Genomic DNA, 23,975 nt, shown 5'->3' on the forward strand with positions numbered 1-23,975 from the left:
GTGTAAGAGATGTATGTTTTCGTGAACAGTGAAGTTGAAAATACCGGGCGTTAACGAGATAAGGTATGCACTGTAGCCAGAATTGATATCCGGATAATCCGGGTAGCTGTAGTTTCAGTTTGTCAAATGACTTACACGTACTGGCTGCAACATATCATAAAGCGGTTTTCATTATTGTAGAATATTTTTTGGTTATCAAGAGATAATATTCAAGTTAAGTTTGAATTAACTGATGTATTTACGAATAAAATGACTGCATAAATGGCTGGGTTTTACCTAATCAATATGTTAGGTATTTTAGTGCCTCGTTTTGGCAAAACATGATATAATCTAAACATAGTTTATTATTTAAAAACCATAAATTATAAAAACATTACTTTAAAAAACTAGATGCATTGAATATATCCATATATCTTTTGAATTGAGACGCCAAACAATGACGTCATTCATGGCTCACGGGACATCTCGTTTTGGCAACACTGCACCGTCAAGTCGTAAACAGTGGCTGATTTGAAAATCGGAGTTTTGTTATTCTTTCAAAATGAAGCCAGAGTGAGTACAGATTACCCCTCACGTATCTCTTTGACTTGTAAATTGGTCGTATTGCTTTTAAACGTAACAATTTGTAAGTTATTAAGGTTTATGTTAAGAAATAACGCAGTTTTGGACACACCGTAATGTCGCCTTTACGATCCTGAGAGCCGAGGCCCATTTACGTCGGCGACATTTTGGTTTTTAATTAATTTCCTGTGATAGGTTCAGTTTATTGTTTACCTGTTAGTGCAAGGGGGTTTGTTAACTGACGTAAATGTTGTCTTACAAGCATAGGATAACTGGAGGTTAATTGAGGCGACTTGACTTTATTCGTACGTTGCTAGGGGTAGGTTATAACCTTACGCCATTAACTGTCATAAACTACTATTACGATTTCTTAATTATTATTTACCTTCATTCTTTTTGGATACTCTTTAACCTTTTTTCGTAGGTCCATCGGCATGCCTAGCTCGCACCCTAGGGTCAGAATGCCGAGTCCTGTCTGACCTGACCTAGGTCGGCCACTGGGTTAAAACTGAAGGCTGCTATTTCGGCCTGGTTCCTGTCAGTCGCCAACCAGAAGATTTACCGCTTCTTATTAATGATTTTCATTATGTTATTATCTTTTGCTTACGTTTATGATGTTCGCTGCATTTTGTTTGTATTTGTTACTTTCACCCTGCAAGGTGTAGGTACTAAAAGTGACACCCACTTTGTAGTAAACTGGCAGGCTAGGTACCGGCCGAGAGGGACGCGGTAATATTCTTCAGTTTTACCTCCCGTTTTATCCCTGGGGGTTCAGTTTGTACTCGCCTTGAGTGTTAGATAGGCTGTACAGGGAACTGAAATTTTAATTTTCTTTTGATTAATTGGATGATAAAAAATTTAAGGACAATTTCAAAAGCGAGTGAAAATTTATTATCGTATCTTGGCAACCAGTTGGTAAAAGTGTGTTCGATTTTGTGTATATCATAATGACTAGGAAACTGGTGTCAATATGACCAAGTGGTGTGATGTTCAGTATCCTTAGTTTCCTATGACATCTCGGACAGAGTGATTTCCAGTGGCTCGTCCAGTTGTGCTTCTTCAGAGCATATGTGGGGAAGGCACCCCTACTGACTTGCTTGGTGTGCGCACAGTCCCTGGACTGTGCAAATGCACACGGAGTTCATGTACATGTAGGGGAAGAGGGCCATTTTCTGATTAGAATTGTAGAAGGGGTCACTCTCTGGTAAGAGCTTCTATTCAGCAAGTCACTAGCCTAACTTCCTCATCTACCTTTGTTATGGCAAACTCCTCCCAGTAGCTGTGGGGAAAGACTATTGCTCAGTCTTAAACCACATCTAGTCTGAAAGGCATGGATCTTTTTTTTTTTTTTTTTTTTTTTTTTTTTTTTTCTCTCCATCCAGCAACCTATGGCCTTTTTCATGCATTGGTCCATTCAGATCAAGTGAGTTCCAGAACAGATTATCCTCTCAGTGGTTACCTATTTAACGAGGTTGGGTTTGGAAGAGCATTACCATCTTTTGATCTACCTTATCGCAATGATGTTGCTACCTTCTGAACTGATATTAGTTCTTCCCTATTTTGTAGGGTGAGGCTGCGAGAAAGTTAAACCTTGCATAGGACCCTGTGAGCTTTGACATTACATATGTCTTTCTGTACATTTAGTCACAGGAATCTCTTTCCTTCCTCACATACATGACTGGAAGCTGGAATTTCCATGTGGGACAATACCACTGATGTTTGTTGGACAGTACTTTCCACCCACTGAAAGTTGTATGAGTGGGGTTTTAACTCCACTCTGTCACTTAGTATTAGTTAAGTTCCTTGTTACCAAGTTCTTGCCGCAAGCATATCCACATAAAAGACATCAGGTTTGTATATCTAGAAAAAAATGAAACATCCTGAATTTTTTTATATTTATTACGGTACTCGGGCTGTTGCACCGCTTAAGACTTGCGGGCATTGTTGAATATTAATGTGCAGTTCAGTATTTTAAAGTATGTTAATATAGATTTTATGATAGTCATTTAAACTGCATCAGTGCAGGTATTCAAGTAAATTGTTAAAAGTAAAATGTGACATTTGCTGCTCATTGATGGCCTACGAGCAAATTGTTGTGCATCTCTTAGAATGAATTTCCTTCCAGTCGGACACCTATGGCGAGAAGACCTCGGGTACCTCCGAAACCAAAGACAGCAGAAAGGAAGACGGAGCAAGACCCTGTAGAGGTATTTTGTCGTATACGTCCCAAAGAAAATCCAGAAGAAGAACCCTGTGTGGTTGTGGTAGATACTCGCACTGTCAAGGTGAGTAATGAAATAGAACTTGGAGTTTTAAATAGTTGTGAAAGGTTGATTTAAATTTTAGTTGTTTCTGTATCACACAGATCTACTCTGTTTATTTCCTGTGCTTTGTAAAGAGCTGTAAGCCTAAGAATTGATACTGTACACTTCCACTTTAGGGAAATACTAAGTGATGGATGTAAAGAAATTTTGATGTATTCTGAATTCATTTGCATTATTTTTAGTTTGCTATTTTAAGCCTTAGATTTTGTAGCCTTTGTTTTTGGTTTTTAAATGGGCATGAGTTTCACTAGAGCTGTCAGATCTTAGGGGAAGCATTTAGAACAGAATCTTTTTAGGTAAAGTAAAATTCTTAGTTCTAGATAGTACTATATTATGAACTGTATGAAATGAAGGTATCCATTGTGCTCCAAAAATTAAGTCTTTTTAAGGCATTTTAGACATTGATTTTACTGCTTAATACTGCATGATATACAGGCAATGGGAGGTTGTTAAGTTAAATATATTTTAGTCATGCAAATGAAATTAGTGATTTTTTTTCATGTAGTTTGATTCGATTTTTTCTTCTTTTTAGCTTTCCCCACCTATTTCATCATTTGCCTTCCGTAACGGAAATGCCAAAGAGCAAGAGTACAAATTCCAGCGTGTCTTTGGACCTACAATGTCTCAGAAGGACCTGTTCAATACAGTAGCCAAACCTTTGGTGTCAGATCTTTTGCGGGGAAAGAATGGCCTTCTGTTTGCATATGGAGTTACGGGCTCTGGAAAAACTTACACAATGCAGGTAGGTTTGTAAAAAATTGAAAATCATAGTGTACCTTACAGTTAATGTCTGCGCATAATGGATTTCATATGAAATGCAATCACATTTACTAAGGCTTTTATCATGTTGGGGCTAACTGATCACTGAATACAGTAAGTGGTTATAACTTGATGTGTAGCAGGAGTCCATGTATGCTTTTTCTTAAGCTCAGAACTGTATGTTTTATACTGTAGTTCTTATCTAATAATATTATTAAAAAGAAGCTTGCTTTAATAAGTGAATTGATACAGTATATGTTTTATATATGAATGAATGCACAATATGGGTAATGGTTATGATAACAGAATTAGCAGTTTTTTAAACTTTTTGTTCAAGGAAATCAACTCCATAATGCATTATCACTTCAATAAACTATTCCCTACTCTTAATCTGATACTTTTTTTTTAGGGAACATCACAAGATGGTGGCATTCTCTTGAGAACTCTAGATGTCATCTTCAACAGCATCAATGAAAATCAGGCCAAGCGATGCATGTTTAAGCCCGACGGCATGAACGGATTTGAATGGCTCTGCGAAGCCGAGGCTTCTGAGCATAGACGTAGGGTAGATTCAACTCCAGCAGCCAAGAATGCCCGAACACATAGATACAGGTATGATGCTTCATAAAGTCTGAAGTGAGAGAGATCAGGTATTAGGTAAGAGTAGTTTACAAAATGCTATTTGACCTTTATTTTTACCTGTGGTTGTATGAACCATGTATTTAGTACTCTCCTTTGTTTAGTTTCATTCATGTGTGTCATTTTCAACCTCATTCCTGTAGAATATTGAACCTTTTGTATTTTGTGCTTCTAGTGGTCAAGTGGTGCTTGTATTTTTCTTTCACTTTTCTGTCTTCCAAAGGAGTTTTTGTATATTGCCTCTTTCCCCTTTTTCCTTTACTCCTCCCCTTAACATCAGATATTTCCTTCCTTTGTATTACCCTTATTTCTTTAAATTAGCTTTTCTTGTGTAATCTGAGTTTTGGGACTTTGTCTTCCATTTTGAACCACTTTATAAAAATGTTAGACTCCCTATGAAGAAAGTTGGAACACTATTTAAGACATTGAAATGTATAGTATTTCAAATAAGAAAATTATATTAATTTTTTTAAATGGTAAAGATTAAATTTTTAAAAACTTAGCTTTGCCAGTTAATATCTTAGGAACAATCTAGGACCATCTTGTGTATTTGAGTATTCAGTTTGTATAAAAAATCAAGGTTTGTCTTTATAGAAAATTAAATGTTCTTTAAGAAAAATGTCTTTTCAAGGGCTGTCCTCCTAGCTCCTGTAATAGGTAATTTGCAGTGATTGCATAAGCTAGGAAATGCTTTCAGAATGATTGAAGAATTATGTACTTTGAAGAACTGCTAGTATACCTTTCCAAGTGTTGACATCGGGTAAAATAAGTGGTTTATTTATTTATGAAATAATAACTGTAAACAGTATCATAGATTCTGCAGTTAGGTTTATAAACTGCAAACTGGGTCTTCCAGTCATAAGACTATTTTAAAGAGATATGGTTTTTCTTTAATTTATCTGATTACAGGAGAGAGGCCAATGGCTCCCACAATAGTAGTGATCGTGTTCCTGATTCTTCCCGAGTGTCGTCTGTTGATGACGACAGTGTCTTCTCGGTGTTTATTTCCTATATCGAGATATATAACAACTACATTTATGATCTGCTTGAAGAAACATCAGATTTAGCACAAGCAAGGTTAGTTTTGTGAGCTATGATATGCATATTGAAAAGCCTGTGTTGTATGTTTGGTTTTAGTGTTTGTTTATTGCTTTTATGTAGTAGTCAGCAGTTGATATAACATTGTACGTATCCTCTACTGGCCTCATCTTATGAGTGCTTTCATTTCTTAACCACATACCTCCCAGTTTAGAAGTACAGTATCCGTAAATTGTTCTTCAACCATCTATTTCTTTTCTCCCACTGCACATTCTGAGTCAGACCCGTCTCAGTTACTTTTTAAATAAGATTTTAAGTTACTGAGCCTTCATTAATTAGGATTATCAAGAAAACCTTGTGAATGGAGGCAGGGTTTGGTGGCGATTTTGCAAGAATGTAAGGTCAAATAAGAGAACAACCCATTACTTAAATTCTCCAAAATAAATATATTCTGTAATTTAAACTCTGCAAGAAATATCTCCACACTTGACTTATTTCTGTTAGTGGACCTGGTTTAATTTTTAATCATCCTGTAAACTAAAAGATTCTATTTAACTATTAACCCCTGGAATGCACAGTTTAAAAAAATGCTTTTTTTTTTACCATTATTCTTTGGACTATTACTGGCTTTTTAGAAAGTATATAATTTCTTCCACAGAAAATAGTAGCAACTGAGAACTGATGGGTATTCCTGTATGTGATGCTTTAAGTCATGATGACCTAAGCTGCCACTTGCTACTGACTGGCTAAGGGCTTCATAGGTCGTCATAGCCTGCAGCCTGTATTGTATAGCATGTTGAATGTGTCAGTAAAGGTTATTTGCAGCATCACTGTGACCCTCGTTACCACTGTTTTCTGCACTTTACATCCATTCCTTTTTGTGTCATCCCTTCGAACTGTCCAGCTTCAAATGTTTTTTCAGTTTTCCATTCTTGCTATTTTCAGCGTGAAATTACATTTTAATTGGCCATATGTTTGGTAATAGAAATAGCTGAAGGAGTAATGTTGGAACAGTATTCTGAATGAGTACATGAAAAACTGTAATTTACCTTATCCTATTGAATGTATTATTTTTCCAGGGGATTCCAGGCCAAAATCTTGAGAGAAGACGCAAACCACAATATGTATGTCAATGGATGCAATGAGATTGAGGTGAAGAGTGCCGATGATGCCTTGGAGGTTAGTGACAAGCAATCTAAGATTAGTCATTTTCTTGATCATGAACTCTGGATTGAAAGCATTTTGATGTTGCAAGTATTTTAATTACTTCATTAAAATTGGTGTAAGTGACAATAACTGGTTCTTCGTCTTGGAAACTGAAATTATATAGAGTTCTTGTAGGGGTCATATATTTCTAAGTATGTAAGATATTTTCATTGGTTTAGTAATGCAGGTAATTAAAATGTAAAATAAATTTTTGTATACAAAAGAATATTAAGTACTTATATGCATGTAGAGGAGTTTGCTTAAATGCCAGTAGTATTGGTGCAGGTTTATCACTAAATGTAAATTGATTAATCGGAATATATTAACATGATTGTGAGAAGTTGGCTGAATTTTCCTTGGGGTGATGTGGAGGACATGTTCACCCCATCTCGATATTTCTCTCATTACTATCTCATCTGTAAGGAACTTCTGTATTATCCCTTATGGCATCATTTTTCACTCTGTCCTGCCATCTGACGTAATATTCTCAGAGGTTGCTTCTCAAATTAACAAAGTGTCTCTGATGTAGTTTTAGTGTCATACCATGATTCGTGCTTATATGCTGTAGCTCTGCAGCTTATGCTGGGCTAATGTATAATATAATGTCAGTCTATTTGATTTCTAAGTGTTGTTTAATCCACCCACTTTTTTATTTTTGTATTTTAAGTCTTGTTAAATTCCAACTGAAGAACATATAAAAACAAAGTATTTTGAATACCAACTCATTTTACTTATATGAACTTTCCATTCCAGTCTCTCTGCTCCACCCTGCATTCTAAATATAGTGTGTTTGTGCACTACTTTGGGTTTTAATCATGGCACTGAGTTGATGATAAAAAATTTGGTTTATATAAAAAAATAAAGAATGGAAAATATAAAGTGCAGAATTAGTGGATGATTTGAAGACCACGAACACTGACTGCATAAGTGTGGTGAAACAAATGAAGCAGCGTTAGAACAGCGCTTTTTTATTAGTGTTTGAATATTGGTGATAAAATTGAAATATAACCTGACGGTTTATAATTACATTTTTGCTTGAAAGTATTTCTCTGTGATTCTTGTTTTCAGCTTTTGTATAGGGGCCAGAAGAAACGAAAGATTGCTTACACCCGATTGAACTGTGAATCATCACGATCCCATTCCATCTTCGGCATTCGTATTGTACAGGTTTGTATTTAAGTTTGTGCTGTTAAGTTTAGTAATTTCCTATACCCCTTAGAGTGTTCTGTGCTTGGTTTGCTGCAAGTAAAAATGCACTAAAAGACTTCTCCAGTATCCCCTTGCTGGGTCCCAAATTTACCTTTTGCTTTTCATTCTTGCCTGGACCAAATATCTTGCCTGGTAAAAAAAAACAAAAGTCATAATTTGGCCATTCTCAGTGAACTAAGTTCCTTACAGATTTTTAGAATGATCATTGTTAATTGTCATAATATGGAGATTAACTTTGGTGGGGTACTACCCTATTCATATGAGACAGGCAAGGAAAGGGCAGACAATTTGGCAAATAGTATGATACAGGGGTAGCATAAAAAGAATGTCTCCTATGCCATTTATGGGCACATTCCCAAGTAGTTAAACAGCCATGTGATAATCAGAAAATTCTGAAAATTACCAAAGAGTCTTTCCCACGGAAGTATAGATATACTGTATATGAAAGGAGATGGGAACTCCTCTTTATTGTCTACACACACACATGCAAATCATGACATTTTAATAGTTGGTCAATCCTAGCTACTACTTAATACCTGCTTGACCATTACTGAATGTTAAATATTCTAGTCTTAGTGGCATAAGTGTATGCTTCCTCTCAGAGTATTTGGATGAAGGAGGATAAGTATTTTTCATCCACAAGTTTGAGAGAAATCAGTTTTCTTTCCCAGCAACATGTTCCAAGTTTCAGGAGCTAGTCTTCAGACATTGTGGAAACCACACAAGATTTGGCTTGCTGCTTATCTCATTTTACTTGATCAAAATCAACAGTGAAGGTTTTTCATTCTGTGTTGCAGGTGCTTTAAATCTCAAGCCACATTTTAGCTGAACTAAAAGTGTTACTGTACTATTGACAGTGAACCTGACTTTGGAAGCTTTAATAAATCATAGGTCTTTCATTTCTTTAAGGACTTTGTAGGGGTTGTAATTCCTTTTTCTTGTATTTACTTTATGACCCATACGTTGTGGTTGTATCAGTAAACCAAATTAACTTTTCGATATATATGTAAGATTAAAAAAAATTAACTTTCACATATGTAAAATTCATCAAAAATAATTATAGCAAAAATATTGGAGTTTAACAAAGAGATCAGACATAATGAAATTCGTGGTAGAATGAACTTGAGTTTAAACTTATCAAAGGAATGGTCTGCAATTTTAGGAATTTAATTTTTCTTTAAAATGTTTCATTTTTAGGCCCCTCTGGATGAAAATGGCGAAGACATTATCACAGACAGAAATTGCATCACAGTTTCTCAGCTTTCGCTTGTAGATCTGGCTGGTTCAGAACGGAATACTCGCACTAAGGCTACTGGAGACAGGGTTAAAGAAGCAGGTAAGAATATTGTGAAAAATCATGATGAATTTTGAAATCCTTTTTAACAAGTTAACAAATAAAAATATATGTGTAAAAGTGTGAGCAAATTGAATTAGAAGTAGTCTTACGTCAGTGTAGTGTGAGGTTTTTCCACAAAGTTGGAGAGATGCGTAGATGCACATCCAAATGCCTTCATCTGGTGTAAGCCGGAGGGGCAAAAGAAGAAGAATCTAGATGAAAAAAGTGCAAAGGAAGAGGTGGCCCTTCCCAAATGATAATGGATGATTGCATGAATAATGGAAAATGGCAACAGGAACAATGTTGTGACTTCAGGAGGTTAAGATTTGAGGCCAATGTCTGAAGTTGCAGAGAGATATAGTTTCCAGCAGCAGGAAAATAGATGTAGATCCCCCAGATTGAGTTCATTTGGATGTGTGACAGTTAGTCAGAAGAATATTAGATGAGGAAGTATCAGGAAAAAGATTATAGGAAAGGCCCAGAAGATGGTTATTTAAATATTTTTAAAAAAATGCTGATATTGTTACTGCAGTTTCAAAAGTTTCAACTGCATAGCACGAGTACAATGTCTGGTGTCCAGTGTATTTGGTTTAATTCACGTAATGGTTATCATAATAACTGGTTGTCCAAGGATTTCAGTATGCTTACTGATGGTTGCTGATACATAATTTGACCAGTTTTAGTATATTTTTTTCTACTTGTGGGAAGAGTGTGATTGGTATTGTAATCCAAAAATAACTTGGCTGCTGATGAGGAGAAACTTGAAAGCAAAAATAAATTTATGGATGGTCTTCATTTAGTTTGTGACTGTCTGCCAGACTAATGTATATTTCAGGAAAGCTGGGAGAGGGAAGAAAAGTTCCCATAGTATGAAATGGTGTAATGGAATTACTGAATCTGTATTCCTTTTCAGGCATAATTTTGGCATGTCTTCTGTAATGAGCTTCTTTTCTTTACCCTTTTTAGGGAATATAAATAACTCCTTGATGACGTTGAGAACTTGTATTGAAACCCTGAGAGAAAATCAGGTCACCGGAGGTAGCCGGATGGTACCTTACAGAGACTCCAAACTCACTCATTTTTTCAAGAATTACTTTGATGGGGAGGGTAAGGTGAAGATGGTGGTGTGTGTAAATCCAAAGGCCGACGACTATGATGAAACACTGGTATGTATTGCTATATGTAAAGTTGAAAGGTCAGTGTGAAATGAAGGCATTTTTTGTAATCAACCTGAATAACCTTAAATATTTCTAATGCTGCAACAAAATTTACTTTTGACTTGCTGATGCCTTTATTTTATTGTAACTGAACTTTGTTGCATAAACATCAGTATTGTAATCAACCTGTTCAAAATGGAATGACAGAGTCAAGTGCATTTTAACACATCTTAATGCTTGGCAACAAAATTTACTTTTAAACCTTGCTTATTTTGTGATTTCTTTTATTTGTATATAAGTACAGGCAGAACTGACGAGGGTTACGTTTTTTCGTAAACCGAAAAACAAAATCTTAAGAAAACCTTTTAATGCTTTAGTAGTGCTATTTTTATTAGTTTTTCATCAAAAGCCTCCAAATTTTGATTATTTTGCCGTTTTGGAGCCATAAGCGTCATAACCCCAGAACATTTAAACGGGAAATAATTGAATATATTTTGTTACCATTTTAACTTGTATTTGTAATTTCTATAATAAGCATGGAAATTCTTTGTTACCATTTAATTTGTTCTTAATAAAATGAGATTAAGAAACTTTTGGGGTATATTCAACCAAAGTATTATTGTTTTCTATGTAAAACAATTTATTTCCCTTTTCTGCTTTTGTTAGTGAGCACAGCGATGACCACTAATTTGTTCCTTGATTTTTCCTTTTCCAAATGAAATTTTAAAGTGTATATATCCTATGTACCAACAGCCAGTTATGAAGTTTGCTGAGCTTGCATCAGAGGTGCAAGTGCAGCGTTCAACATACTCAGCCAAACATGAGCTGGGTCTGCCCACGGGTAGGCGAAGAGCCAACCAGCTGTTCCGTGAGGCACAGAAGAGACTTGAAGAGCAAAATACCCCACATATTAAGGTAAAGAAATGATTTCCTGTATATGCTCGAATTGATTATTTAACAGTTACACTTCTGATACTTACGGTTATCCTGTTCTTTAACATTAACATTTTTAAGTTCTAGTTTTTTCAATTTATTGACCATTTCAATGCTTCGCTGGTTAAAATTCTTGTACAGTTGAATAATTCTGTTGTGGTTTTCTTCATTTTATAGGCTATTTTTTGGTTTCTTTTGAACACTTAATTTTTCTGTGCAGTTTTTTCCATTCTTTAATTCCATGTTCATTTTCCCCCTCCATCAGAGGCACTCGAATGGGGTACTGCATATATCATCTTGGTAAATTGGTTAATTCTCTATCTAGGAAAAATCATGATGTGTACATTCAGGTGAGATGCTAACCTTTTTATTTCCCGCAGAACATTGCTGTTGACCTTAACTCCAGTTTACAACCTTGCACCCGCTTGGCCACCTGTATCGTGGACTCCAGAAACAAAGGAGGAGATTATTACAAAATTGAAACCTTACCTAATCAAGTTGGCACAGAATAGGGAGAAGATGGTAGCAGATATTCAGGCAAAGAGTGAGTAGAGACACCATGGGATATTAAAGATAATCCTGAGAAACTAATTGTAAGAGCAACCTTGAATTTGAATGTCGTAAAATGTTTGTGATTCATGTCCTCTAATTTAGTCATTCATTCTTTTTGTATGAAATTGATACCTCAGGAGAAATATTTTAAATGTATATGTACCACTTCAACATCTTGACACAAGTGCTTTTATTGGGTTCACCAGCTTTCCAAAAAATGCCAGTTCTGTTTCCATTTATTTATGTTTTAGATGCTTAAGATTTACAATAGAAATTGCATTGTAAGTTATTGACTTTTCAATAATTTATATTGGGAAACTTTATGTGTGATCACAGCAGACATTTCTTTTGCAGATTGTGAGATATTTTTCTCATAAGGTTCCTGTTATATCTTTGTTTTTATTTTTCATTTGTACATATATTTTTTACTAATCAGTAATTTTTTACTGGATGTGTTTGTTTCCAGTTTTTGTAACCAAATATAGGTAACAGTCACATACAGCATCATTTCATATATAACCAGAATTAAAACAGTGTATTGTTGCTGTGCACGGATGTTTTATTTCTGAAATAGCATGATTATATATTTGTGGTCATAATTTGAAAATTATTCCTCAACAGGCAGTATGCTGGGCAAGCTGATCTTGAAAATGGAAAATGAAAACATTGTGCTGCGACAGGAAAACGCTAGTTTGCAATCAATGTACGATGATGCCTTGAACAAGATTCGAAACCTTGAGGCAATGGTGCTTGAGACAGAGTCTGCGAATGACAGTCTCCAAAGAAAGTTCACAAATTACGATAACCTGGTCGATGAGTGCAATGCTGTCGTAAGTATTAGATCTTACAGTATTGACTGATGTTAATGATGGCAAATGATTCGTTGATGTTTAGTTTGTTACGCAAGTCTTCAGGGCTTTTGTTATGTTCTTGAGGAAATGTATATATAATTCGCTTGCTGTGAATGTGGTCACCATTCATGTATAAATTGATATGAAGTCTTTAGCGCATTGACAAGCTAGCTATCCATTGCCTAGAAACTATCACAGCTTGTGCATGCAGTGGTATACCTTAACCTTTCTTAAATGTTCCCTAAGTGTATGACCCTGTAGAGGGGTGGTGCCATCAGTGAAACTCATGCGTTGCACTGTAGGCATTACTTAAGGTTCTTTGCAGCGTCCCCTCGGCCCCTAGCTGCAGCCCCTTTTATTTCTTTTACTGCACCTCTGTTCATATTCTCTCTCTTCCATCTTCCTTTCCACCCTCTCCTAACAGTTGCTTCATAATGCAACTGTGAGGTTTTCTTCCTGCGAGTAAAAAGAACTGAAAGGTGTAACACCTTTCAGTTCTTTTTACTGTCAGTTTCTGTTTCAGTGATGAGTAACCACATAGGTCCCAGTGCTTGGCCTTTGGCCTAAATCCTGTATTCCATTCTGTCCTATTCTGAATGTGTTTGTTATAGTATTTAAGAAACTTTGAAGTACTCAGAGGTTGATTGTCAATCACATCACTGCTACAATACTATAGCCATGCTGCAGTTGTTTTGTTTTAAAAGTACATTATTTATTTATTGTTACTGATACTAATATGATTTGGTATGTAAATTCATTCAGTTCATTATTTATTTTCTTATAATGGACCTATTACTTAGCCAGTGAAATACGTAGGCTGTTTTAATTGCCAACCAAAAATTATAATTTTACTTTGACCATTCTGTAGACTAATAGATTCTAAGAGCTAAAATGACATTGTTTCTTTGAAGTGTCCGGTGTTTGTTTTTGAATTTGTTGAAGCATTAGGTAACTAGCTTGTTTAACACCTAACGGGGATCATCTCAGGTCAGATGACCATGAAATTACATTGGTGGAGCAGACCTCCTTCAGATTCATTTTTATTTTGTTATTTGCTGCAAATGTATGCTTCATTTCATAGACCATACATGAAGCTGCTCTTACTTGCTGATAGGCACATTTTGGTAGTTTGGTGAAACTACAGTCATTCCTCTTTCCAATTTTGTGCATCTGTCTGTTCAAAGCTAGGTCTAGGTATGCTTATTGTCCAAGTTGTTAATGGCACCGCAACTCTGTTACTAACTGCACTCTTCAGTGTAAGAAGACGCTTTACTGACAAAGTTTAACATAAATAAATTGTTACGGCATGATGTAAATATTGGATCGTCTTGCTTTCTTCTATGGCAGCGTGAAGAACTAGACATGGCCAAGAATCAGGGTCACTTGGAAAAGCAAAGGATGAAAGCACGTCTGAAGTCGAAGCTGGAAGCGGAAAAAGAGCGTCTCAAAAAGGAAATGATCTTGCAGTTGAATGAACACAAGGTAAGTTACGCTATATGCTGTCAGTGTGAAGAGCTGTTAGATGTTTCCTACTAATGCCGTTCAGTGGTGTGATGTTGGTGTGTGGCATACCTATTGTCTTAGAGGAGTAGTTTACTAAATAATGGCTGATATGTAAATGTGATGTCAAGTAGTGGTGTGATTTGTTACTGTATGAAGCTGCAGGGCAGTGATTTGGGTGTGGGTGTGTATGTTTAAATAGTGAACGGTTAAAGTTGTCAAAGTTGCACTCGAAACTTTGTTGGTGGCAACAACTGTGGCCCAGTGAAGTTTTTCCATTCTGATAACCATTTAGTCAGTAGGTGGAATTTGTCTACTCATAATCAGCTTTGTTAAAGTGATGTATGAATACCAGTATGTAGTTTTGTTGTATTAAATTGGGTGAGCAGTTATGAATGACCATGATTTAGTTTTTTCTTCTTTTTTTTTGTATGTTTGTGTGATTGGTTTTCAGCATATAAGTATGAATTATTGAAAGACTAGTCATGGTATTTTGATTGTGGTTTTCTGATTTGAATAACAATTTTTGTTTTGGAGTCTTTGTGAATTCATAATCAGGTCAGTATGCTATTGGGCTGATTTACTGTTGGCAGCAGGTAAAGTGAAATGCAAAACTTAATTGTCCTCAGTGTCTGTGACTCACTAACCAAAGGGCAACTGATCCGTTATATTTACTTAAATTACTGAATGATTGTTGAATGTCATGATAAATGCACTGATTTATAATTGTGATGATGAATCCTTGTTCAGTGAAAATCCTAGCCTGTGTTCCTTGAAACCAAGACAGTGTCTTATTATAGCTTGTGCAATTCTTGCATGCACTGACAACAAGTCAAGATTGTAGTATCTCAACACAGCTGTTATTAACACCAGTTAAACTATGGAGAACTTCACAAAATTTGTAAAATTAGTTGATGTTCGTAAAGGCCCATAGCTAGTAAAATTCTGAGAATTTTATTGATTGTTTTGCATGTCTTCTAGGCAACTTGAAAATTTTCGTAATACTGCACAGTACAGTTGTATGCCTTCAAAGTCTGCTCTTCTTAGTTATCAGCTGTTGCTGTTGGTACTAGTTTATCTAATTTTATCGTCAAAATATTTTCCAAATACAGTACATTTATTAAGAAATAGACATGGTCTCATGAGACTGAATGATATTTCATTAAAGTTTATATATGTGTAAGGTTAGTGTATTTATGTTTTGTTTCAACATATAATCCTAAATACCTTAATACCTTGAATGGCCACCCCTAGATAGAACTGCATTAAATCAGATGTTTAAAACCAATCTTGATAATTTAGTAGTACCTCTGTACTCACAAGACACTTGATCACTGAAGTTTTAATTAGAGAAATTTGTATGGGAGCATAATGTTGAGAAAAATCCCTGTCCAGCCATTTAAATTAGTTTCCTTTGTATTTAAAGGGATGACCCAAGAATTTTTTCATCTGCTGATGACTCATCTCTTGGCTAATATAACACTACTGGGTAGTGTAGCATAACTAAAGTAAGAGGTTTGAATTGATGAAAATCAGTTTTCTCATTATTTGCAACCTTCATTGTTTAAAGTGTTGCCTTTATTTTCATATATCATGTATGAAAAGGCAAATAATTTCTTTTTTCTCCACAGTCTAAGACTTTCAAGAAAGGCGTGAGGGTTTTACAAGAAGTACTTTTGGACTGTAACACGCCCAACTCCTCGGTTTTGCCTTCCATAGTTCATACCAAGCCTACCCCTAGTAGATTCAGGGTAAGGCCAACAAAATCAGACCCCAAATTAGAAGTGAATGAAGGTCACAGTGTTCTCGATCTGCCTGTAAGTATAAAGGTGTCAAATTGTGCCTGTATTTGTATATAACACAAACTGTTGGTTTACAAGAGTCAGTCACGTGAATACAGAGGGTTTACCCGTTAATAATGTTCAAAGATCCTGTTCTTCCATTTGGTGAGAGGAAGGAGCCCCTTGTGGGCAATGTATCTTCCTATATTCACCTCCTTTGTCAGTTACAAAACTGTAGTCGTGTCTCATTGGCACTTTTATTGAGCATTTTCCATGAGTTTCTTATTTTTTTCTAGCCTTTAAAAATTTCTTATCGTCATATTTTATATTACTGTATTCCAGGATACTCTTCTAGCCAGTTCTTTGTCTGTGCCTTTTTCCACTTTTACCTGGTCTCGTGAAATTCATCCAGTGCCCGTTGTATAATAAGATTTCACCTTGATTAACTACATATTGTACATTTTCAACATACTTCAGTGATGTATAAGTAAAAAATAAAGTATAATAGGTAAACAATACAAGATTATGAGGTATATAATAAAACAAGTACAGTAGAAGAACAAGAGAAACAACTTGTAAACAGTTTTTGTTAATAAGAACCCAAGAAGCTTAAATAAACTTAGTCCATGCAACTGGACCTAAACACACAAGCCTAAGAGATTGGAAAAGAAACCCCATCCTCTAGATTCTTTCATCAGAGTGGTTTCATGCAGTGGTTACAGGCTGGGTCTGAAAACCATGTTGAATGCCAGACCATCACTATACTGTTCTCCTCAGTTGGAACCAGTAACTTGTTCAGTAGACTGCATGTTTTATCCTTGGTGTGGACGTGATGTCTACAGTTTCCAACGTTTGGAGCTTCTCAGGGAATACCCCAGGTCTCTTCCCACTTGCAGGTTTTTTCTGAAGTAGCCCACTCCCACCTGTTTCACAGTCTTTCAGGATCATTGATGTGCCAAGGAGTGCTGCTAGGTTTTCTTGATAGGAATGGGAAATGAAGGAAGTGGGTAGTGGAATGGGAAAAAATGTTTTAAGGAAATAAATACACAGGGATAGTCTGAATGTGGTTTAAATGTGTAGTAGTTTACTTTTGGTGCACTTGAGCTCCATCAACCTTAAGTAATCAGTTAATGCTAAACTCAACTCGAAGATCATCATCATCATATCTGTCAGACTCCCCATCACCTTCCATGATTGTTACAGTGCCTAAAAGATGTATATGCAATTATGTTACAACATGCCGTTTTCATTAACTCAATGTCATTTTAACAGTAAGTTCAATACATGTAAAAATATGACGTAATAAGTTGCCACATTCCCAGCAAGGGAGAAAGGTTACATTGAACTATATTTTTATGCTGTTTAATGTTAAAAACATTTTAGAATTTGTCCATTACTTTTAGAGTATGTAGTTTTGTACTGAAGCAACTTTCCTTAATTATTTTATTTGGATTAATATCTATAAAAACATACAAATCAGTTGAGTGCAATATCAGAGTCAGTAAAAAAGGTTTAATAGTAACTCAGTTCATGTCAGCCTTATTTGTCATGAGGATTAACTGTCCATTGTTTTTTAGCACGGAGTCTAGATAATTTATTTTATTTTACTTTCCATCCATCAAATCTTGTCATTGTCCCGCACTAAAGAGTACGACACCAAAGCCAAGTCTCAGACGGTCTAAGTCATTTGGGAGTGGTGGATTGGAGCTGTTACATGTAAGTCTAATTGTTCCAAAAAGTTAGAAGGGAAAATTTCATATGGCTTCTTCAGATAGTGTGCTCATTAAATGCTTTTTTACCCATTGCTGACTACTAACATGTCACCTCTTTCTTCATAGATGGTGTATGGTGCATATTCTTTTATACATGATCTGTTATCAGAACTCTGGACTTAAAGTGTAGTCTAATTAGCTTGGGATAAGTATTGTATTTTGTTCTGGATAATTCAGAGAGAATTTGGATTGTGAGGTGATTTTTCTGGGACTAACAAATACTTAAAAAAAAAAAATTTAAAAACTGGGAAAAAGCTTGTAGAAATATTATAGTTAAAACACATGGACTTTTGAGCATGAAATGGACATTTTGACATAGGGAAATGGGTACTGAGGCCAAGCTAGTGCAATTGAGATAACTTTATAAATCAATTCAACTAGTAGGTAGTTGGCTGGCCAAGACACCAGTCATCAGTTGAATGCCGGAGTAGAGTTTCTTTAGGGGGAAAACAAATAAAACTCCGAAACAGCTGGCACCAGAACTGTTGTGTGTGTTCGGTGAGACAGGAAATTCAGAACACATTGAACTGCTGGGTTGATGGTGTACCCTTCACTTTCCTCTTTCCCAAATGGGTCAGAGAGATACAGCTCAGTTATGTTTAGGTCAGCTTCTTTAGTCCCTATGAATACCATGAAAAATTAAGGGAATTAAGCTTTATATAGTTGAAAGAAAGACCACTTGCATGTGTATCTCCCAGATTTATTTGTACAGGCTTCCTTTTCCTGGCTTTAATTGACCATCACTTGCAATTTAAGGTCTTTTTCATTCAGTTTTGCTTCATGAAGTTGCTGGCCACATCCTGACTAATGTAGACTTTGGGGAAACATCTCTTTGAAAAAATGTTGTGCTAGTGTTTTAGACCAAACTATAATAGGGTCATCCTATAGTTGTTGTAGGGCTCAAGGTTCCTTTGTTTACCAGTAAATCTGCCTCAGACTTTACCAAAAGGCTTACATAGGGCATTGCCATTGGACCAACATAATTTAGCATATATTTTATCGAACTATAATTAATTATATGAAAAATCATTAAGTAAAATGCAGATTTATCTTGTGGACAAAAATAAAGATACTTTGGGTTTTGAAAAATTACTTGTTACTATTTTTACTATTTTAGACCACAGAATAACTAGGGTCCACCAGATCTATAACACTAGGTTTCTTAATGCGCGTTATGTTTTAATTATGTCATTGTTCAGCAGACAGATAGACCTGCCTTTGTTTTCAAGTAACCATTGAACCTATAGTTGTCAGTAGACTTGATTGTTTTGTTTATATCTACAGCTCAGGGTTCCCCTGTTTGCTTGCCTCAAATACTTTACCAAAAGGCTTACCACAGGGCAGTGTCTTGGGACCAGCATTATTTAGTATATATCAAATCATAAAGATTGCAGATTTAATTATGAAGATACAAACAACATTTAAAGTTTGAACAAAAAGGATGAAAAATGTCTAGAAGTAAAATAGAATGTGCACTAACAGGATCACAATGAAGTTTAAAATCTTTATATTGAAGCATTAAAAAGAAAGATTACAGAAGTACAAATTGTTAAAACAGTGAGAAACCCAGGAGTTCTGATTGAAATTAAAACCTATGCTTAAAGGATGTTTAAGGATATATTTTCAATGAATTTGTCCATTTTAAAGGAATTTGAATTAATAGGAACCACTTATTCTTGAGAAAACACAAATGCATTACTGCTATATATGAAATATTCAGATGGCAGTGATTATCAGCTTCATTGTATGATGCCTGCCAGTGCTGAAACATGGTCTGAATAATATGTCAGGGGAAAACATCCCATATCATTTGCAAATTCCCAGAGGATGTAGAGGAAGGCACTTACTCTAAGGAAGGAATTGGGGAGAATATTATCAAGTAGTTTAACCAGACCGTTCAGGTAAAGTAACTCAAATTGGTGGTGAGCAGGTAATAGTATAGATTGTGTACATGCATGCACTCGGGTAAGATGGCAGGTTACTAACCTGGGAGACGGTTACCTGTTTTATGAATGACTCGTCTCCTCCCTAATTAACCATACGATGAATTACTCAAGTAATAAAGTAATAGGTTTAGAATATAGATGTCTTTTATATGATGTTTCCTGTAGCATGTTGCTAGAACATAAACTCCATTGCTTGCATGCATCCAATAAATGTTTCTGCAAACTATTTTTCGTAAGATAATAATTCCAATCTAGTATTCCTCTTCATTTCCAGGGTGAAAATACCCTCAGAGGAGACATCTTGGCACAAACAGAGTTGCTTTCAGCTTCTACTCGAAAGCGGTCGTCTGCGGAGAGCAGAGCCAGAAGTGGTGCTTCTAGTCAAGAGAATCTTAACACCGGCGGAAAGCGAGCAAGATTTTAGGAGAATCATCTTGATCTAGAGTGAATTGTTCCTGTTGATTTGTCTTAGTTTTTTTTTTAAGGGAGGCAGTTTTTTTTTTTTTTTTTAAGGGAGCATCATTACTTATTTTTTTAATTCATGATTAAGACTACATTGTCTGCAAAATGACACTTAAAGTTTGCTAGTATAACCGTCCTTATCAAATTTTATATTTTAGTATCTGTAGGAGATGTCACATGAACAAGTGATTGTATGGCTTATTTACTTATGTATTGCCGAGTACGAGCAACATATTTTCGGACAAGAATTATATTTATGCAGTATCTTGAGGATTGTTCATGAAAATGTGTATACTAAAGCCACATGTATGCAGTAAAATAGTAACACAAGAAGTATTGTAGTTGTAAGGAGTTAGTTGTAGACCAGAAAGAAGTAATGTTTGAAAACAATCATATCCATTTTCAAGAATTTACTGTGAAATACAGTATATTAAACAGACGTTCTTTCCTGGACAGTATGTGGTGTACATTTTAGTGTACCTTTCTTCTCTGCAGCTAAAATAGTACTGTAGGATCTTTAAAAATCTTGTGTAAATACAGAAGTGATATTGTTACTTGATATCCTGCACGATTCCAAGTTACTCGAAGAGTTATATTTACAATACACACATTATCAGCTCTAAAGAAACACCAAGAAAAATGGATACATTTGCTTTCTTTTTACTATCTTTTCAGATTTTTATAATTTGTTTATTTCATAACATTACACTTCCAGTAACAAGTCTAGTTTTTGGACCAGTTTTCTGACAAATACGAAACAAAAAAAAATTTAATATATCAGCTGTCAGAAAGTGGTGTAAGGCAAGATGGAATGACTTAAATGTACATACTATATAGTTTTAGTATTTTTCTTTCTTACTGAAATCAGCATGTTTGTAGTATTTTTTAAATGAACAGGCTACATTGTTTAACATGTTTCCTATGATTACTTTTAAAGTTGTGCTCAATGAACTAAATGTCATTAGAGCACTCTTCATTTTATTGTCAACTTGGACTCTGCAGCTGGGAATTGATAAGTCTTATAAGAAGGAAAATTGCATTATGCCAGTGCCTTGTTGATCATATCAACCTGTATAATTGTTATCCAGGGCTGTGCAACTGATAATTGATAAAACTAGCATAAGAGGGTCACTATGTTTTGAGTAACTAATGCCTTATTACGTGTTCAAAGAAATTTTTGCAGCAGGAGGGTTTTATCAGTATCAGCACTATCCATATACTTTTTTTACTTTATTAAAAAGATTGTACTGAGTAATGTTTATAGTAAAAACTACCATATATTAGAAAATATTTTAAAGTATCCTGCAGTTTTCACTTGTACTGCCTAATATAGCAGTACAGTATTGTATAATGTTGATTTTTTGCCAATAGATTTATGGTAACGTTTTACTAATGAAGGTTGGCATGAATCTGTATACTGTGCTGTACTTTTTCAGTGGGTAATTTGTATTTTTGTATACAGTATTTTTGATGTGGAGTGTGAGATAAAAATTTAAAAATTGGTATACTGTACAGAGGCCCACGGTTGCTGTAATTCAGCATCAGGAATATATGAAGTTAATATAAAATACAGGAATGAGTTGGATTGAAATTATTGACTGTGTCGTAGACAGGGCGCAGCTTATTCTTTTCTTTCATCTTTCTTCCTTTACTGTCCATGCTTTTCTTCTTCCCATATTAAGATACAAGATACGTAAGGGGCATTTGTGCATACCAATTAGTGACACGTTACTTTTACTAACCTCTCCGTGACCAGGAAATAATTTAATCAGATCACCAAGTGGAAAGGCTGGCTTGGAGGGTCTTATATAATGCAAATTCTTAAAATTATTTGGATAAATTGAAAATGTTGAAGGTTAAAATGGATCAGGAGACTGAATAGTGTGGCCCAGCTTTTAAGACGTCCAAGCTTGCACCTTTGAGGAGCAGACCCATTGGAAACTACTCCCAAGATTCCTCCTTTTATAGAAACCCATTCTCTTCTAGAATATAGCCAAGACAACGATATTGTCTTCTCAAGATGTCGACAAACTAATGAAGTCGAGTTTATGAAACTTCCTACCACCCGTTCCATACATCTCTCACCCTGTAGGGGGTAATTGCGGTTGGTGCACCTCACGGGGTGCACTGTAGGCATTACTAAAGGTTCTTTGCAGCGTCCCTTCAGCCCTTAGTTGCAGCCCCTGTTATCCACCCTCTCCTAACAATTATTTCATAGTGCAACTGTGAGGATTTCCTTCTGTTGCACTTTTCAAACCTACCTACTCCCAATTTCCTTTCCAGTGCTGAATGACCTCAGGCCCCATTGCTTGGCCTTTGGCCTAAAATCTGTAATCCATTCCATTCCATACATCTTTCAAGATGTATCACAGAGATCAGCAGAGAAGCAGCAATGTTTTAATGATTAATTGGGTGCAAGTCTTGCCTCCAAAACTGTCCTCTGCCACACCAACGAGGTTGGCTGCTGACTTCAGAGAAGCCATTGAGTGACCTGAACCCCTTGACTGTGGAGCCTGATAACATCCTTAATTAGCAACTTCTGGGATGATGCGCAGAGGAACAAATGCAGGCTTTGATAAGGCCATGATAACTACTCATTGTGTAGTTACCATGGGCTTTCTTCTTCCTGAAGCCTGCTGGAGGCTGGCTCTTTCAGGTTTCAGCCTTTATCCTTTCAGCCAAGAAGAGTTACTCTAGCCTAGCCCATTCTGTGGAGGCCATGAAGGCTTTGAAATCTACTCATACCTGTGAATGGGTCTACCCTGTGGGGCCTTGTCGCTAGAAACACAGGCATAAAGGAAGACTTTAGGGTCAGATCTGTGGTTAGTTAGAGATCTTGAGGTTTATCACCATCTGTTCAACAACTTGTGTTATGAAAGTAGAAGTTCTTAGCATTAGATGGAGGCCTTAAAGGTGGTGACTGCAGGCTTTTCATACAGTTAATTTCTTAATTTGCTTTGGCAGATGGTTTTGGACAGATACCCTTCATATATCCAGATAAATAAACCAAAATTTAATTTGCGTTTTTACTAGGAATACAAAACCGGGAGTTTTTATGGTGTAAGCTGGAGACAGTCATTGATGCTTGGTAACAAGGTAGTTAATTGGTGAAGGCAGGTTCAGGTCAAGGTATTGCCCACACGTGTTGGTAACCCCCACTTTTTTTTCTTCAGTAGTAAGGATGGTTAAGGTGATACTATGATAAAAGGAAACTGCAAGGATGGCCAATTTCACTGAGTTCAAGGACCATTTCCAGCTCATGCTGGGAATAGTTATAAAATTTGAAATGGTTTGCACTCTAATAGGAACAAACAACACTGAATACCAACAAATGCTCTCAAAGCTTTCTATCATTACTAACCTTCAGCCCCCCCAAAAATTCTTTATTTACAGTTCTCTACTACATATATCACCCTCAGAATATCGAGCACAAGTCATCCAGCCAGTCGGTTTCATGCTGCAACATCACTTCAAAACACATTATCTCTACTGGTTAATAATATAACACGAAACAACTTTGGAAATTGTTTAAGGGGTCTATTTGAGCAAAACTGCCAGCCTTGGTAAAATGTGGCATATAAGTCATGGAAGGTTAGGTTACGGAAGATCAGGTTAGGAAGTATCCGGTTGTTTAGACCTATTTTAATGCCGAATATTTTCAGAAAATTCATGCTCCCTCATTTGATGCAGTCAAAATCAAAATGTCTATATCTTCAACAAAACTCAACATGAGATTTGTTCTGTACATGACACTACCTTGGTATAAGCCTATCACACCCTTATTAAGAATCCTGTTGCGTAAGTAAACACATACTAAACTGTGTTACATGAAAGTGTAGGCCTGTGTTGTTGACAAAATTGCTTTGTCACTAAAATTAGAGAACTATTAATTGAAGCAATGGAAAAATGGCAAACTTTTTACTGCATTTTTGCTAAGTGGGTAACGGTT

The 23,975-nt window shown here is 35.8% G+C and overlaps 1 protein-coding gene across 1 annotated transcript; it reads left to right on the forward strand.

Annotated features, from left to right (window-relative positions):
- The first annotated feature begins 457 nt into the window (after positions 1-457).
- Positions 458-21,314, forward strand: LOC136831181 (kinesin-like protein KIF23). Its single transcript, XM_067091161.1, has 16 exons — positions 458-552; positions 2,687-2,846; positions 3,418-3,627; positions 4,054-4,256; positions 5,193-5,360; positions 6,401-6,500; positions 7,596-7,694; positions 8,934-9,072; positions 10,039-10,238; positions 10,983-11,152; positions 11,546-11,706; positions 12,336-12,544; positions 13,913-14,047; positions 15,697-15,882; positions 17,494-17,562; positions 19,839-21,314. The coding sequence occupies exons 1-16, from the start codon at positions 542-544 to the stop codon at positions 19,986-19,988; spliced, it is 2,370 nt and encodes a 789-aa protein (XP_066947262.1). The 5' UTR covers positions 458-541; the 3' UTR covers positions 19,989-21,314.
- Positions 21,315-23,975: the final 2,661 nt, after the last annotated feature.

Source organism: Macrobrachium rosenbergii, chromosome 48 (genome assembly GCF_040412425.1).
Source record: "Macrobrachium rosenbergii isolate ZJJX-2024 chromosome 48, ASM4041242v1, whole genome shotgun sequence".
Taxonomy (NCBI): domain Eukaryota; kingdom Metazoa; phylum Arthropoda; class Malacostraca; order Decapoda; family Palaemonidae; genus Macrobrachium; species Macrobrachium rosenbergii.

Excerpts from the sequence above, each read along its gene's own strand:
- LOC136831181 (XM_067091161.1), top strand. Across the intron at positions 5,361-6,400 it reads TCAGATTTAGCACAAGCAAG|GGGATTCCAGGCCAAAATCT; the intron begins GTTAGTTTTGTG and ends TTATTTTTCCAG. Across the intron at positions 12,545-13,912 it reads TCGATGAGTGCAATGCTGTC|CGTGAAGAACTAGACATGGC; the intron begins GTAAGTATTAGA and ends CTTCTATGGCAG.